This window comes from Pan paniscus, chromosome 8, assembly GCF_029289425.2.
Source record: "Pan paniscus chromosome 8, NHGRI_mPanPan1-v2.0_pri, whole genome shotgun sequence".
NCBI classification, from domain to species: domain Eukaryota; kingdom Metazoa; phylum Chordata; class Mammalia; order Primates; family Hominidae; genus Pan; species Pan paniscus.
Window position 1 is genome coordinate 28521668 of NC_073257.2, and position 15630 is coordinate 28537297.

A 15630-nucleotide genomic window follows, 5' to 3' on the forward strand; every position below is an offset into this window, starting at 1 on the left:
TTCAAGGATGTAGACATGGAGAGAAAAGTGATATATGTGATACCATTCTTCCTTATTCTCATCTCAATCAAATCTACATAGGCAGCCAGTGTGATTTGTTCTCTTTTTTTCTTTTAGATTACAAGCATGATTGGATTATATTTACTCCTCAGCTGAAACCTTTCATGTCTTCTCCCCTGCATGTTGAATAGATCCAAGAATTGTTTCCATGACCTGTAAAACCGGATATGAGCTGAGCCCAGACTTTTCTTGAAGCCAATCTCGTTTCACTATCAAAGTCTGGCAGTCAAGCTGAGGTCCTTGAACACCCGCATTTTCTACACACCTTAGAATATAGAAGTTGGCCCCTGGCCCTTTGTCTGTCTGACCCCCCACCGTCATCATCCCAGGCTCCGTTTTCTTAACACCACAGCTTTTCTTACTCTATGTTTAGAATTTTATCCTAGCACTTATCATAATTTAATTAGGTATTCCGTGTTCATTATTTCATGTCCATCAGCCCTGGTAGGCAACAGCCACAGCAAAGCAGAGAAGACAGGACAGAAGGGATATACAGGAGATAGGGATTCGTTTGTTTTGTTATTTGGGGTTTTGGTATGTTAAAAGAGGAAAAAGGAAGTAAGGTTGGGGTGTTGGATTGGAGTTCGTTGGGGAGAGTAATTTTGGATATGTCCAATATGAGAGGTACTAGAAATGAAGGGATCTTAATTTCACAAATTTGATCTGTCACTAACAGTATGGCATTTAGTCATCTATATTTTTCATTCATAACATGGGATTATGGCCCTAATATTTTATTGCTTAACTAGATTTTATAAAGTTGATATTCATTCTTACGAAATTCTTTCAGACTTAAAATGCTGTATCAAAGTATTTTTTCTACAAAATATAGGCACTCTGGGATTCCATTAATATCCCTTTTGTATAGCAAATAAAATCACATTGATAGAAAAAACTTTATATGCCATTTTACCATTTCCCCATGCTTTATAAGTGATTTAAACTCAACAATGTCTCTCACCTTGCTGAGAATCCCTGGTAAACTCCCCAGCAGCAACTGAGTATCCTGTTTTAAAGAAAAAGAAACAAACTAATCACACTTAATGACTTAACCTAATGAGTTATATCTAGAAAAAGGTGAAAGGGCTACCATGGTACTGCTTTATTTAGAAACCTCTACAAATATTATAAAAGTTACAGATTCTATAAAGGGAAAAATTAATCACACCAAAAGGAACACTTTTATACTAAGTCCTGAGTGCATAATAGATTATCTACTACTTAAGTAGGAGCATAGCAAAAAAAAAAAAAAAAAAAAAAAGAGGGAGATATTCTGAGGTCAATTTTAAAAGCATGGATACTTCATAATCCACCTTGAGTGTAAATGGTGGCTGTTGCATTTTAAGAGCTGCTGATTGAAAATAATGAGACAGAATACTCTGAAAGATTTCCTTTGGGCTCAGGTTTTGCTATTTCTGGTCCCCAGTAAGACCAACTTCCTAATACCTCATGATGGTTTTCCACACTTTAGTTTAGCTCTAAAGTGAGGTGCTGGCTACATTGACAAAACATAGCTACATTTCTTTTTCAAATTCATCAAGCAATCAAATGGCCACTAGGATACCAAAGGTGGGAAACAGTAGTGGTGAAATGACATTGTGTGGTTTGTGCATAATATAATTTGAGAATATTCCAGCAACTCAAACTTCTCTTGTGCATCTCTGTTAACTAAGAAGGCTGCTATCATCCTGTCCCTGTCACACTGGTAGCAGCCCTGCTAATACATAGTATCTACTACTGGTGAAATAGTTCATGTGCAAAAAACTGCTATGGAGCCAACAAAATAGCTGCTCAAATTATGTATTACACATCATGGCTGGAAAAATAGCAGTATTAAAAAGAAAAGAAAAATCGAGTCCACTCTAATAAGAGAACATTTGTATAAGATGCCAAATAACATCGGATAAGTCAGGGATAAAACTTGCATCTACATTTACTATGCTTGTCTTTTGAAAAACTGCAGATGTCTTGGGCAATGGGTCTTACCAAGGTAACTGTCATCATAGGAAGCTGGAGCCACTTCCGTCTGCTTTTCTCCTGCCAGTTTCCTGAGGATATCCTTGAATGAGTAATTTGCAATGATATCTGCAACACTGGCAGTGATCACTTGCCCTGTGTTTAAACAAATTAATACGTTAACTGAATGAAAGCAAGAGGCAGGCCCTCCATGAGCAGACACACATTCCCTTGAAAGCTATGGTGGAATTGCTTGCTTTTTTGATGATGAATTTTCCTGCCTGCCACTCGAACTCCAAGGCGAGTTAGTTACAGCTGGGTAGAACTTTCCATTCTGACAGAAGACCTGAGATAAACTACAATATTTTATTGGTCTTCCTGCTGCTTTCAACATACACACTCCACCTCCAAATGATAAAAGTATCCAAGAGTGGAGGCCAAATTTGCAAGTAAAATTTATGTGATGTAATTTTTGTTTGTTTGTTTGTTTTTGTTTTTTGGGACGGAGTCTCGCACTGTTGCCTGGGCTGGAGTGCAACGGTGCAATCTCAGCTCACTGCACCCTCTGCCTCCTGGGTTCAAGTGATTCTCCTGCTTCAGCCTCCCAAGTAGCTGGGTCTACAGGCACCTACCACCACGCCTGGCTAATTTTTTGTGTTTGTAGTAGAGACGCGGTTTCACTATGTTGGCAAGGGCGGTCTCAAATTCCTGACTTCGTGATCTGCTTGCCTCGGCCTCGCAAAGTGCTGGGATTACAGGTGTGAGCCACAGCGCCCAGCCATGATGTAATTTTTATTCTGGAATATTCCACCTGGAAGGAAGCTTTGAGATCATTTGGTCAAATATAGCTTCTTCTAGGTGGAGAAACTGAAGCCCAAAGAGCTACAGTGCATTCTCTAAGGTCATATGGTTTTGCTAATAGGATATCAGGCATTACAACCAACGTTTCCTTTGGTATTCTAATAAAACATTTTGTGCTCTTGCAAAGTATAGATACTGTATTCAATCTAAATCACGTATCTGATTAATAGATGATAAAATATATCAGCTAAGTTAAATGAAGGAATTGCAAACTCTTTGAGCCATCTGCTTTTCTTGCTAAAATATAGAGAGAGCATAAAATTAGGACAGTGGGAAGCAGCTAGGTCCAATGAGATCCAAAATTCAGCAAAAGAGAAATCCATGGGCACCAACATTGACGTGATAAGAACTTTGGTTAATCTCTCTCAAAAGTTACTGTCAGAAGTCTTGAAATACGATTGCATTGGGGTAGACAAGTATCTAAAAGACAACTAGCAATTTCCGCTGCAATTTCTATGCATTCCCATGTTTACCATGGACATCTAAGGCAAAAGTGTGATATCATGCTCTTTGGGAGAAAACTGAAGAAATGCGTTCAAAAGACTATCATTTAACATTAATTTGAAAGCCAAATTAGTCTTTGGGAATTCACACATAATTCCCACAGTCTTTCTGTTGGAAGTCCACAAAAGAACGAAACTGTCAAACTAGATCGTAAATATTGCCAAGTGACTGGGACTTGAAATGACTATTCTGATATTAAGACCATGGTATTTACACATGAGTTTCTGAACACTGTCTGTAGAATTTGCCAGTTGTCTCTGGGTTAGAGCTAAATACCCTCTTTCCTCAAACCCACATACACACTGTCTTTGCTGTTTCCCTTAGCTATGTCTATACACATTATCATCTTAAACCTGAATAAAATTTTAAATTCTATGTCTCAAACATATGTTTCTATATGCCATTGCTATGGCAAATTTTTAGCAAATCATTTGTCTCAGACATTTTTTCAGTTTAAGGAAAAGAATAGATTATGTGAAATTAACCAAGTGAATTAGAAGAAAACCTTCCGTAAATATAATTTTAATTTTGTAGCCATCTGTTGTGCAAAATATATAGTTTTTCAGTTTGCAGAGTAGTTTTTAAATACCAAAATGTTAATTATTTGATGTTTATAATTGTATATGCATGAACTGAGCTTAACATTAAGTTTATATACAATTTTATCATTAATCAGCTGGGCGCAGTGGCTCATGCCTGTAATCCCAGAACTTTGGGAGGCCGAGGTGGGCGGATCATGAGGTCAGGAGTTTGAGACCAGTCTGACCAACATTGTGAAACCCTGTCTGTACTAAAAATACAAAAATTAGCCAGGTGTGGTGGCATGCAACTTTAGTCCCAGCTACTCAGGAGGCTGAGGCAGGAGAATCATTTAAACCTGGGAGGCAGAGGTTGCAGTGAGCCAAGATCATGCTACTGTACTCCAACCTGGGCGACAAAGTGAGACTCGTCTCAAAAAAAAAAAAAAAAAATCATAAATCTATCTCTCCTGGATCTTTCTCAATGACTTTTAAACATGATCAAGTTTCTTCCATTAAAAAAATTCCTCCCTCAACTCTTAATCTCAGATTCTACTCTATCCTAAACTTTATAGCCCAAATTACAGAATCTTCTCAGTATTCTCTCTCTAGGCCTCCCATCTATACCCATGGACTGAGTTATCACCAGTATGAAGTGATGAAAATTTATATTTCACTCTAGATGGTCTCTGGGCTTAAGCCCTAAATGCTTAGGTGAAACCCTTTGGGTATCTCAAATATTTTCATACACAACAGAACAAGAAGTAAACTCATCATCTTCCCTCTCCAGGCCACTCTAAACCGGTCCTCTTCCAGTGTTCTGTATCTCAGTGAGCGGCACCCACCTACAGCCATTCGGTAGTAGGCGTCAGAAACACTCCCTTACCACCTTTCTTCCCTTACCAGCATATATCCAACCCATCATTTAGGCTGCTTATTTTGCCTCCAAAGTATTTCTCAAATTTCTCTTCTTTTACAGTCAGTACCATCATTGCTCTAAGAAACAGACATCTTTACCTGAAACTTATACAGCTTGTTTACCTTATAAACTTAAAATTAGTTTATATCCTTGTAACAACCTTGTAACTGCTTTGCTGATATTTCACCTTGGCCAACTTTCAATCTATTTTCTGTAACGCAGCCAGAATGATCCTTTCAAAACATAATTCGATTGTAGCACTCCGTGCTTAAACTCACTTCATAGTTTGTCACTACACTCAGGACAAGCAACACCTTCTTACTCTAGCTAAAGCCATCTATTTAAACTCTTAAAATCCCCCAGTGGTTTTCCATAGTTTGTAGAATAAAGACAAAACTGCTTAGCATGGACTGCAAGCCTTCAATGTGAAACCTGAATAAAATTTTAAATTTCTATGTTTCATACTAATGCTTCTATATGCCATTGCTATGGTAAATTTTCAGCAAATCATTTGTTTCCAACGTTTTTTCAGCCAAAAGAATGGATGATGTGAAATTAACATAATTTATGGTAAAAATATCACAAAAATTTATGATAAATTTTTTTATTAACATAATAATGTTAATTTCACATCATCCATTCTTTTGTGAAATTAGCGGGCCACTCCATACCACCCAAGCTCTTCTTCCCTCACTCTCTTAACTCCAGTCACCTTGACTTTCCTCCGTTCTCACCTACGCTGCCCTCCTGCCTCCCACAGAACATCTGCACGTGGTCCCTCCTCTCTTCACCTAGGTACTCCTAGGTAAGGTCCAGATCTCAGTTCAGGGTTGTTTGCTTTCCAAGTTAACTTTGCGCTGCTGCTGGCCTATGCAGCACCTTAGCAAGAATTAGAAGACGTAATTTCCTCTCGGCAGATGCTGTCTGTACCTGGGTTCATGGCTCCGTAAGCAGAGCACAGGTTGTATTCCAGCACCCTGTCAGCCAGTGGTCAGAGGACAAAACACACCTATCCACAGCCACCCAGGAGAAGCCTCCTGATTTCTCCCAGCCCCATCACCACATGCCTTTGCTTCGGATTGTGTATCACAGTTGGGGTTTCTTGGGTAACCCTGTGAGAGTTCGATTAATGCCTGTTATCATTCTCTAGATATTAACCTCCATGACAGTAAGAACAATGTCTGTTTTTACTCATTGTGTCCCCAGCCTCTACCACAGAGGTTGGCAGAGCCTCAACACATTGTTGATGGAGAAATGAATTGTTAAGTTACAAGAGTATTTTAAAATATTATTTACATTACAGAGTACAGGCTGGGCAGTGGCTTATGCCTGTAATCCTAGCACTTTGGGAGGCTAAGGCGGGTGGATCACCTGAGGTCAAGAGTTTGAGACCAGCCTGGCCAACATGGTGAAACCCCGTCTCTACTAAAAATACAAAAATTAGCTGGGCATGGTGGTGGGCACTTGTATTCCCAGCTACTCAGGAAGCTGAGGCAGGAGAATTGCTTGAACCTAGGAGGTGGAGGTTGCAGTGAGTCGAGATCGTGCTATTGCACTCCAGCCTGGGCAACAAGAGTGAAACTCTGTCTCAGAAAAAAAACAGAAAACAAATGAGAGTACAAATCGAAATGATGCTTTTGTTCTCACTCATACATGGAAGCCAAAAAAGTTGATCTCATCGAAGTAGAGAGTGGAAAAGTGGTTACTAGAGGCAAGGATGAATAGAGATTCAGGTATAGCCAGAGATGGGTTAATGTACACAAAAGTACAGCCTGGTAGGAGGAATAAGTTCTAACATTCTATAGCACTATAAGGTGAATATAGTTAACAACAATTTATTGCATATTTTTAAATAGCTAGAAGAGATTTAAAATGTTCCCAACACAAATGATCAATGTTTGAGGTGATGGTTATGCTAATTACCCTGATTTGATCATTACACATCATATGCATGTATGAAAATATCACATGTACCCCATAAATATGTACAATTGTTTTGTCAATTAAAATAAAATATTAAAAGCAAAAAAAGAAATAACGCTTCATTTGAGAAACTATGAATAAGGATATAAAATTAAGGTAATAGAAAGTAAACATTTAACACTACTTCTGGGTCCATCCTTCTGTTAGTAACAACAAATGTGCTTTTCTTGTCTGCCAACAGAACATACCTTGCCAGTAGAAACTCCCAGGTCCTCCCACAATAAGGTCTCCATTCTACAAAACAGAAACAGCAACAGCAACCATAATTGGAAAAGAAATACTAAACATTTTTAAAGGGTGATAAATCATTGTTAATAAGCATTGCTCTAACAATTTGTTACACATAAAAAGCAATTTTTAAAAGAGATCCTTCTGAGGCCTGCAGTTCATTTTCTTTCCTCTTTTGTTTTCAATTATTTAGTGTGTTATCATATTAAATAATTTTAATTTGACTCAATTAGGTAAGTTGAACTCTCTCCCTTGAGAGAGATAACTTCTGTTTTTTGGCACTGCCTCATAAGCAAAATATCAACATGTTTAATGCTGTGCAGTTTTGCAGACATGGTCTTTTGAGCCTTCGTGATAAAAATAAAATTCTGTTCCAATTTATTTCAAGGACATAGTAATGCCTATTTTTTTCCCTACATCCCCAGTGCCACTCCCTTCTCGGGAGAAAGAGCAAACACTCCAGACTAGCAAATATAAACATTTTCTCATGAATTGACATCCTCACCTTTCATGCCTCATATCTTTAACTCTCAGTGGAAAATATAAAAACAAAAAAGTAATGATAAAAAGAACGATAAAAGACAGTAAACAGTTTATACGTTGATGAAATGTTTCTATACTATTTTCAAAACCACAGAATCTTTTCCCGCTACATTCTTATTGAACATCTCTTTTTAATTTTGTGAAAGGATATATGAGTTTTAATATTAATATTAAATGTAACTGGTCAATTACAGTTAACAAATAAAACAATGAATAGATTCATGTGATCTTTTTAAGAAACATTACTGAGTTTTTTAGATTTTCATTTAAAAAATTATTGCCACAAAGGATCAGAAGAAAGGCTGTTGCTTTTTATCATGTCTATTTCTCTACTATTTAATAGGCTGCTATGTGCATAAATTATTTACATAAAAATAAAAAGTGAATGGAAAAATTTTTTTAGAAAGCATTTGCCCAAAGAGGCTAGGTATGTTCCTCAAGATTCTTTGGTTCTTTGGTGGTGGTGGTGGTTTTGGGGTGTGGGAGTGAGAGGCAGTGGGTAAAAAAAAATCAGATTAAATATTAGGAACTGCGAGACCAAAATAATTCACCTTATAAAAATCCAGACTAAATCCTGCTTGGCAGTAACCCTGGCCTTCCGGATCAGCATTGCCTAGAACGATCAAAATACATAAATGTTATAACGTTATCATTCCTGAAATATTTTTTAATAACCAATTCAGGATATTATGTTATTTTCTCTAGAACCTTCTAAATTAAAAATGATCAATGTGTGTTTTATGTTTATTTTTAAAATGTTGTTCAAGTAATTTATTAAACATATTTCTGTCTATTTTCTTACACCAAATAGCACTGTGATTGTCTAGTAAGATCAACAGGAGTAACATCCCTTTTGGCTACTCTATTGGGTTTTATGACTCACTTTCATTTGAAGAAATAAAATCTCTATCTTTGACTATATTCCAAATTTCCCGTGAGGCAATAACGTGTCTCTCTTTTGCCCCCTCGTGCTGTGTGAAGGCAGATAGGTCTGTCATTCCCAAAAGGTGACACCTTGAGGAAGAAGGGGCAGTGCAAGATGACCTTTGTAGATGTCATCTTCTGGGCCACCAATAAGCATTTCCACTGTTATGCTCTTTAAGAGGAACTTAATTTTAAATTATCCTATTATGGCCAGTTGTGGTGACTCATGCCTGTAATCCCAGCACTTTGGGAGGCCAAGGTGCGCAGATCATGAGGTCAAGAGATCGAGACCATCCTGGCCAACATGGTGAAACCCCATCTCCACTAAAACCACAAAAATTAGCTGGGCATGGTGGTGCGTGCCTGCAGGCCCAGCTACTTGAGAGGCTGAGGCAGGAGAATCTCTTGAACCCGGGAGGCGGAGGTTGCATTGAGCCGAGATCATGCCACTGCACTCCAGCCTGGGTGACAGAGCAAGACTCCATCTCAAACAAAATAATAATAAAAACAAATTATCCTATTATAATAGGCTAGGTAAATTGGGAAATTGCATTTCTGGTCACAGTCTCACTGGACATTGCAATGCTAGTGTTCACAAAATAGAAAATTCTAGTAGTGGCTTATCGTGCTTTCTATCCAATATGATTCACTAACTCATTGTCCAATAGGATCTCATGGTACAGTTGTAATCTATAGGCAGGCCAACACGTTGATTTCAAGGCTATTGTTATCAAAAGTCTGTAGGGCATTAGGACCAGGAATTTACTACTTGTAACTTGTACTTTAAAAGAGTTTCTACAACTTCTAACATGCCTAAAATAGCCAAAATGTAGTGAATTAAGTAGAGGGAATCTCAATCCTGCATAGTTAGATTTGGACATGTAAATAATTATTTCTTTCTTATCAAGGATATTCCTCAATGGAAACTGAAATAAGAGAACAGGAAAGGAAATACATGTCATCACAGGAAATATTGATGACTGGGCATGCGCCTGTTCAGAAGCTTTTTGAAATGGACCTGGCCTTTCTGGCTTCCCTTAGAATGTCTTCCGGTTTTTTCTTTCCTTTGGTCATTACTTAGCTAGTTTTAGCGCTGTCACCATCAATTTTTTCCAGATGCTCCTTTCTTTTTTTCTTTTTTTTTGAGATGGAGTCTCCCTCTGTTGCCCAGGCTGGAGTGCAGTGGCGCGATCTCAGCTCACTGCAAGCTCCGCCTCCCGGGTTCACGCCATTCTCCTGCCTCAGCCTCCAGAGTCCTTTATTTTTAAAAACACTTTTTAACCTCATGCACTGTATTTTAACAAAATTTGTTCCTTATTTTACCGCTATATTTCATGATTTATGGTCATGAATCCTATAAAGTTCCCTAAAAGCTCATCTCTATAATCTGGAATATCTAAGTATCAATTTTCTAGAAGCTCATATGTGTAAATATTTATATGCATCCAGAAGTATATATGAATGCATGAGATATTACTCTGAACATATATGTGTTCATATGTGTTTTTATATTTATTTTTCCATGCACAAGCCTTTTAAAAATCCCTTTTAAATTCAACCCTGACTTTTTATTTTTATGATTGTAAATTATTCGAAAGGGAAGAAACATGACCATTCTTTGAAAGTATTGCTTTAAAACAGCAGGCTGAAAAAAATTAAGAGAAAACATTCATTTTTTTTTTTTTTTTACAAAATACACTGAGAAAATAATCAGCTCCAAATGTTTATTGTAAGTGGCAATTATAATAGAGTGTGAGGTTCTTTCCATTGCAAAGTCTTTTTTTTTTTCCTTGTTGAATCATAATTTATGAGAGCTGAAGGACTCTTTCTTCCTGGGACTTCAGAGCATTTGTGAACTTGATAATTATGTCCTAGAGTGAACTCAGGAATCCAAGGAAGCATGTGGATAATTTGCTACTATTTGTTGACGTCTTATCCAACAAATGGAAGGGTGTGTGTATGAACCATCTCCACCTGAATTATGAATGACCATGAGAGCCATAGGCAGGTCATCAATATGAATGAGCAGGTAATGTCTAACAATATCAGCAGAGCGGGTTTGCGGTGTAAGATTAACATGAGGAGCTTCTTTAAATTCTCTTTTGAAAATAATATTGCTGATGTTTCCTGTTCTGGGATACTGACCATATGCTCATGAACAAGCTGGCTTTGTGTTAATGATCTGTGAACTTCTTGGCCATGACGGGAAGTCTGCTTCTTGGATGATCTGAGGAGGAAGAAGTACCCGTAGGAATAGGGAGACCAGGAGGATGTGAAAACTGTGGCTATACACCACAGAGGAAATAATTCATGGCAATTTATTGAGGTATTCTGCAACTCAACATGTGCTCCATTCTGTCTTTGTTGAGCTGTTAGCCTACTGTGTCCATGTAGCTTAAGATGCAAATGTACATTAGTGTACTTTTTTAAAAAATGGTTCAAACTCACTCTGAAACTTTTCCCCTACAAGTCTGCATTTCATGTGCAGACTTTTGATCTCAGCCCTCACATCCCACACAGGTAGTCTGGCAAAAAGGCAGAACAAGGAGTGACTAGTTTTATAAATATTATCCTTCAAGGCAGTTGGAAGAATAACCTACATTATCAAGGCAAAAGGCATATGAAGGATGGTCTTGTCTTTAGTTACAGTTATTTGCTGTTTGTTGAACAAGCCAGCTTGTCCATGAGCATATGGTCAATATCACAGAACAGGAACATGGGCAAATCATGGAGTATAGGATATGGACAGGTGTAAATATTGATGAAACAAGTTCAATAATGAATCTCTCCACTACCATTCATTTTCTGATATATTTTGGATTTCCTTTGTTATTGTTTGTGGGATTTTATCTTTAGCATAACAATACTGACCTCTTAATAAACCCAAGAGCACAGCACTTTGAATGGAACCTGACACAAACTATGCCTCATGTTGGTTGTTGCCTGAGTCCAGGAAGTTTCTCTCCTCTCTACTCCAATAATCATTTGCTAGAAGAATCCCTTTCTATCATCTTGTCTAAAATGCTGCTCCTCCCCTGGCTTCCCCAGCACAGGTCTCTCCCTTCTTTCTCGTCTTGCTGTATTTTTCTGTAGCACTTTTCACTGCCTGACATTGTATCATAAACACATTTATTTACATGTTTACTGTCTAGAGGCAGTTCCTTGAACAGGGGGCTTTTTCCCTCTTGTTCTTTGCTGAATTTCCTAAACATAGAAGAGTTAGTTTACTGCTCAATGTGTGGCTTTTCTTTTTAAAGAAATCCTGCATTGAATAAATAATTGAGTCCCATGATCTACAAAGAACCCCTACTTTAAAGCTATTTAAGATAAAATCCTTATTCCATGGACTATCCATTCAGCTGACATTTGTTGTAATCTGAAGAAGTGTCTGATTTACTTCAGTATTTTTAAACAGAGAGCAATAATCTTCTCCTTGTTAAAAATCCTCACTAAAAGCCATCAGGTTAAATGTTCAAGCCAGGTGTGGTGGCGCACGACTGTAATCCCAGCACTTTTAAAGGCTGAGGCGGATGGATCGCATGAGCTCAGGAGTTCAAGACCAGCCTGGACAACATGACAGAAACCCCTCTCTACAAAAAATACAAAAATTAGGCATGGTGGCACATGCCTGTGGCCCCAGCTACTTGGCAGGCTGAGGTGGGAGGATTGCTTGAGCCCAGGAAGTCAAGGCTGCATTGAGCCATGATCACACTATTGCACTCCAGCCTGGGTGACAGAGTGAGACCTTGTCTCAAAAAAAAAAAAAAAAAAAAAAGTTCTACTGCCTGTTCTTTAGGCTTCTAAATCTCAGCAGCATCTTTGTTAACCCTCTAATATCAGTAATCTATTTTTTCTCTTCATTTATTTATGACATTTGATCATTATCTTCCCTACATTAATCCTGAATTTTAAAAACACTCAGGCAAAAGGGGGAAAATTTACATTTTAGAGCTCAAGCTAATTTGGGATTTAGTGTTTTTTCTTTAAATCAATATCCTGAAATCAGTCCTAGAATCTTCTTTCTACTACATTTTCCCTCCAATATGGTCTTGTGAATTATCAACAAGAATGAAAATCCATAGGTATCTTATCAACAAATCCTAGTGATCTATCTGGCACACTGAAAACTGGAGGAGTTAATTAAAGGACTGTGAGTAGATGAATCCACCCATCCATCCATCCATCCATCCATTCATCCATCCACCCACCCACCCATCCATCCAACCATCCATTATGCTATCCCAAGTCTGGGGTATTCAACAGAGATAAAGTGATTAAAACACAATGCCCCAAAGATGATACTCCCAGGTTTGCTTTAAAGACTGCTTGGCTGCAAGATTCCTAGAACTGCCAGATGAGATTTGAACTCTAAGTATACAGAGTCATTTTGGAAAAAAGGATTAAACATCTTAAGCAGAAAGGCATATCATGCAGACAATCTGCATACACAGCTGGTAAAGAAGAAACAGCCATTGAGAACACAAGCCAGACAGAAATCTCAAGTTGAACATATGCCCAGGTCCAACCATGCTAGCTAACACCATTTTGGCAATAAACAAGTAAAGTGGGCAGTCAGCATTCTTTAGGACACGGAACGTGAATTTTGAACAGCAAATGACACCTTATGGCCTAAAATAAGGAACCAATCAATTCTGCAAAATATCTTAAGTCAGAAATGTTCTAAAACACAGAAGATCAGTAGAATTCCACGCTTTTGACTTGCTGTCACATCAAGACAACTGTAAGGCTGACAAAAACCTTTACCTACCCCCGAAGCTTTTTCCTTGCAACCCTGTAAGTTATCAATGGTGTTTTGAGCCTACCTGCACTCCTGTCTACGATAGAAAAGCACTTGAGCTAATGGCAGTTTCAAGGAATAAAAGTTGCTTACTGTTCCGGCAAGGAGAGAACTCGGCATAGGCGCTGAAGTTCTGAATTGCTACATAGCAGGTGCCAACTGGGTCCTTTTCTGGTGTCGGTTTAAGAGTTCTCCAGTGATATAAAGGAGCACAGGCCTAGGAAACATGAAAGACAAAAAAATACATTTTTGATGTAGGTTTCTCATACTACAGTTTTATTTGAATTATTGGTATAACAAACTGTTAGATTATTGGGTGAATTAATTGGCCTCTAGCATGCTAATGAGTGCCTTGGTCATCAGAGGTAATTAAACTTCCAAAATTAATTTTTAATGTTAACACACTATAGAATTGGTGAAAATTAAATACATGCAAAAAAAAATGAGTTTTCTGACAATATTTTTTTTTTTTTTTTGGAGACAAGGTCTTGCTCTGTCACCCAGGCTTGAGTGCAGAGGCATGATCACAGCTCACTGTAGCCGCAACCTCCTGGGCTCAAGTGATCCTTATGCCTGAGCCTCCCAAGTAGCTGGGACCACAGGCACACACCACCATGCCTGGCTAATTTGTTTTGTTTTGTTTTTTGTAGAGACAGAATCTTATTATGTTGCTCCAACTGGTCTCAATCTCCTGGGCTTAAGTGATCCTCTTGTCTCAGCCTCTCCAAGTGCTGGAATTATAGGGAAGAGCCACAGCACCTAGGCCCCATAGAAATTAAATTTTTTTTTTTTGCCCGAGAAAGCAAGCAGAAAATAATTCCTAAAAGCGAATAACTCATATTTCTTTTCTTTTTAATTGGACCTACATAAAAGCAAATGATCATGTAAACAGTGAATTAATCAGTGTGATGTCTTATGAGAACAAGTTCCTTTCTGTGTCTAATTATTGCTTTTAAAAGATGACTTTCAAATTAAAGGATGCAAACAAGCTAGTAAACCTCTGTTTTGTGACGCCCCCTAGTTTATCACGGAAGCCGCATCTTATGACTTTTAAACAATGACTTTCATCTGGACGCACTTCTCCATTTTCACAGTGTTTTTGGCTTGGTTTTTCACTTCATGGTTTTTATTCATGGCAAAACTGAAAGTAGAAGCATCTTATGCCTGTTTTAGCAATTTTATCAGGGATGATCACAAAGTCAGTAAGAGAGCATGTTCATGAGCTACAAGCATTTCCAAGGCATTAAACACCACAGGTGAGGCAATTCAAGTCTCTGGCCCTCCTTGTTATGGAGAAATTTATCGAGATAAACTCCAATGCCCTCAGACAATCTTTTTGAGAAAGGAGAGTTATCCAAATTATTTCATAAATGCCCTCTCCATTCTAAGGCGGCAAATAACCAAAGGGTTAGAAACAAAATGTCCTATGCTTATTTCCAGCTAACATATAGAGTGGTAAATTAAATAATGTTGCGTACTTTACAAATATTTGCTCATACTTTGGAACCTTTTTTGGAATTGATTTAACTGCCCACAGGACTTATATATGAAGGTTTGCATATAAAACTTGATTAATAGATGTATAACATGTTGAATTAAATGCATGCCTATCAGATAGAAGTTGAAACATAGTTTTACAATACCAAATGATTATGCATTTGTTGTTATATCTTTGCTTTTATGATTTATAATTTGTCATATCAGAAACTGATTTGATGCCTCATCCATGCCTTTTCATTTTCAGAATGTTGCTTTAGAGAAAATAAGACATACTTTATGTCATTGCCTATGACCCCTTTTTAGAATTACATTATGGTAAAAAGAGGGAACTGCTTCTGAATTAGTTTGCCTAATATCAGAAATATTATCGGCAAAAATGAATTGAAACAACAGCAAGAAAAACATGAAATGATCTGGCTGCTTTTTTAGAAGTTTAGATTCTCACAAGAGCACTGTACGGAAATCTTCTTCAAGTAAATGAAATAACGAGAAATCCTCGTCAAGTAAATGAAATAACATTTTATTAGGAATGAGAGAGGAAATAAATGTGTATAAAACATTAGCTTGGTTTGGACTTCTGTTTTTCTTGCCTGAACCTTCTGTAAATATTGTACCTGATTCTCCAAATACTCATCTCTAAAGACAGAATCGTAGAACACAGAGCTGCTAGCCTGCCTTCTAATTTGATAGTATGGTATCACACTTAATTCCAGAGAAGTGAAAAAAGATTCCAATTTGAAAGTAGTCTATGCTTCCAAATCTGTCCTTGGTAATTTGGCCCAATGTATAACTATTTTTAGTAAAGATAACTCCTAGTCTCAAATAAATTACCCTTC

General features: G+C 37.6%; 1 protein-coding gene across 2 annotated transcripts in view; it reads right to left on the reverse strand.

Moving 5' to 3' along the window:
- ITGA8 (integrin subunit alpha 8) overlaps positions 1-15630 on the reverse strand; it is a 209391-nt gene that overhangs the window by 157887 nt on the left and 35874 nt on the right. For both annotated transcript variants that reach the window (XM_003831184.5, XM_063607282.1), the window contains exons 4-8: positions 13388-13511; positions 8124-8185; positions 6990-7035; positions 2047-2172; positions 1022-1066 (exon numbers count right to left, since the gene is read on the reverse strand). In XM_003831184.5, the coding sequence (XP_003831232.3) occupies positions 1022-1066; positions 2047-2172; positions 6990-7035; positions 8124-8185; positions 13388-13511 (403 nt within the window). The remainder of the gene's footprint in view (positions 1-1021; positions 1067-2046; positions 2173-6989; positions 7036-8123; positions 8186-13387; positions 13512-15630) is intronic.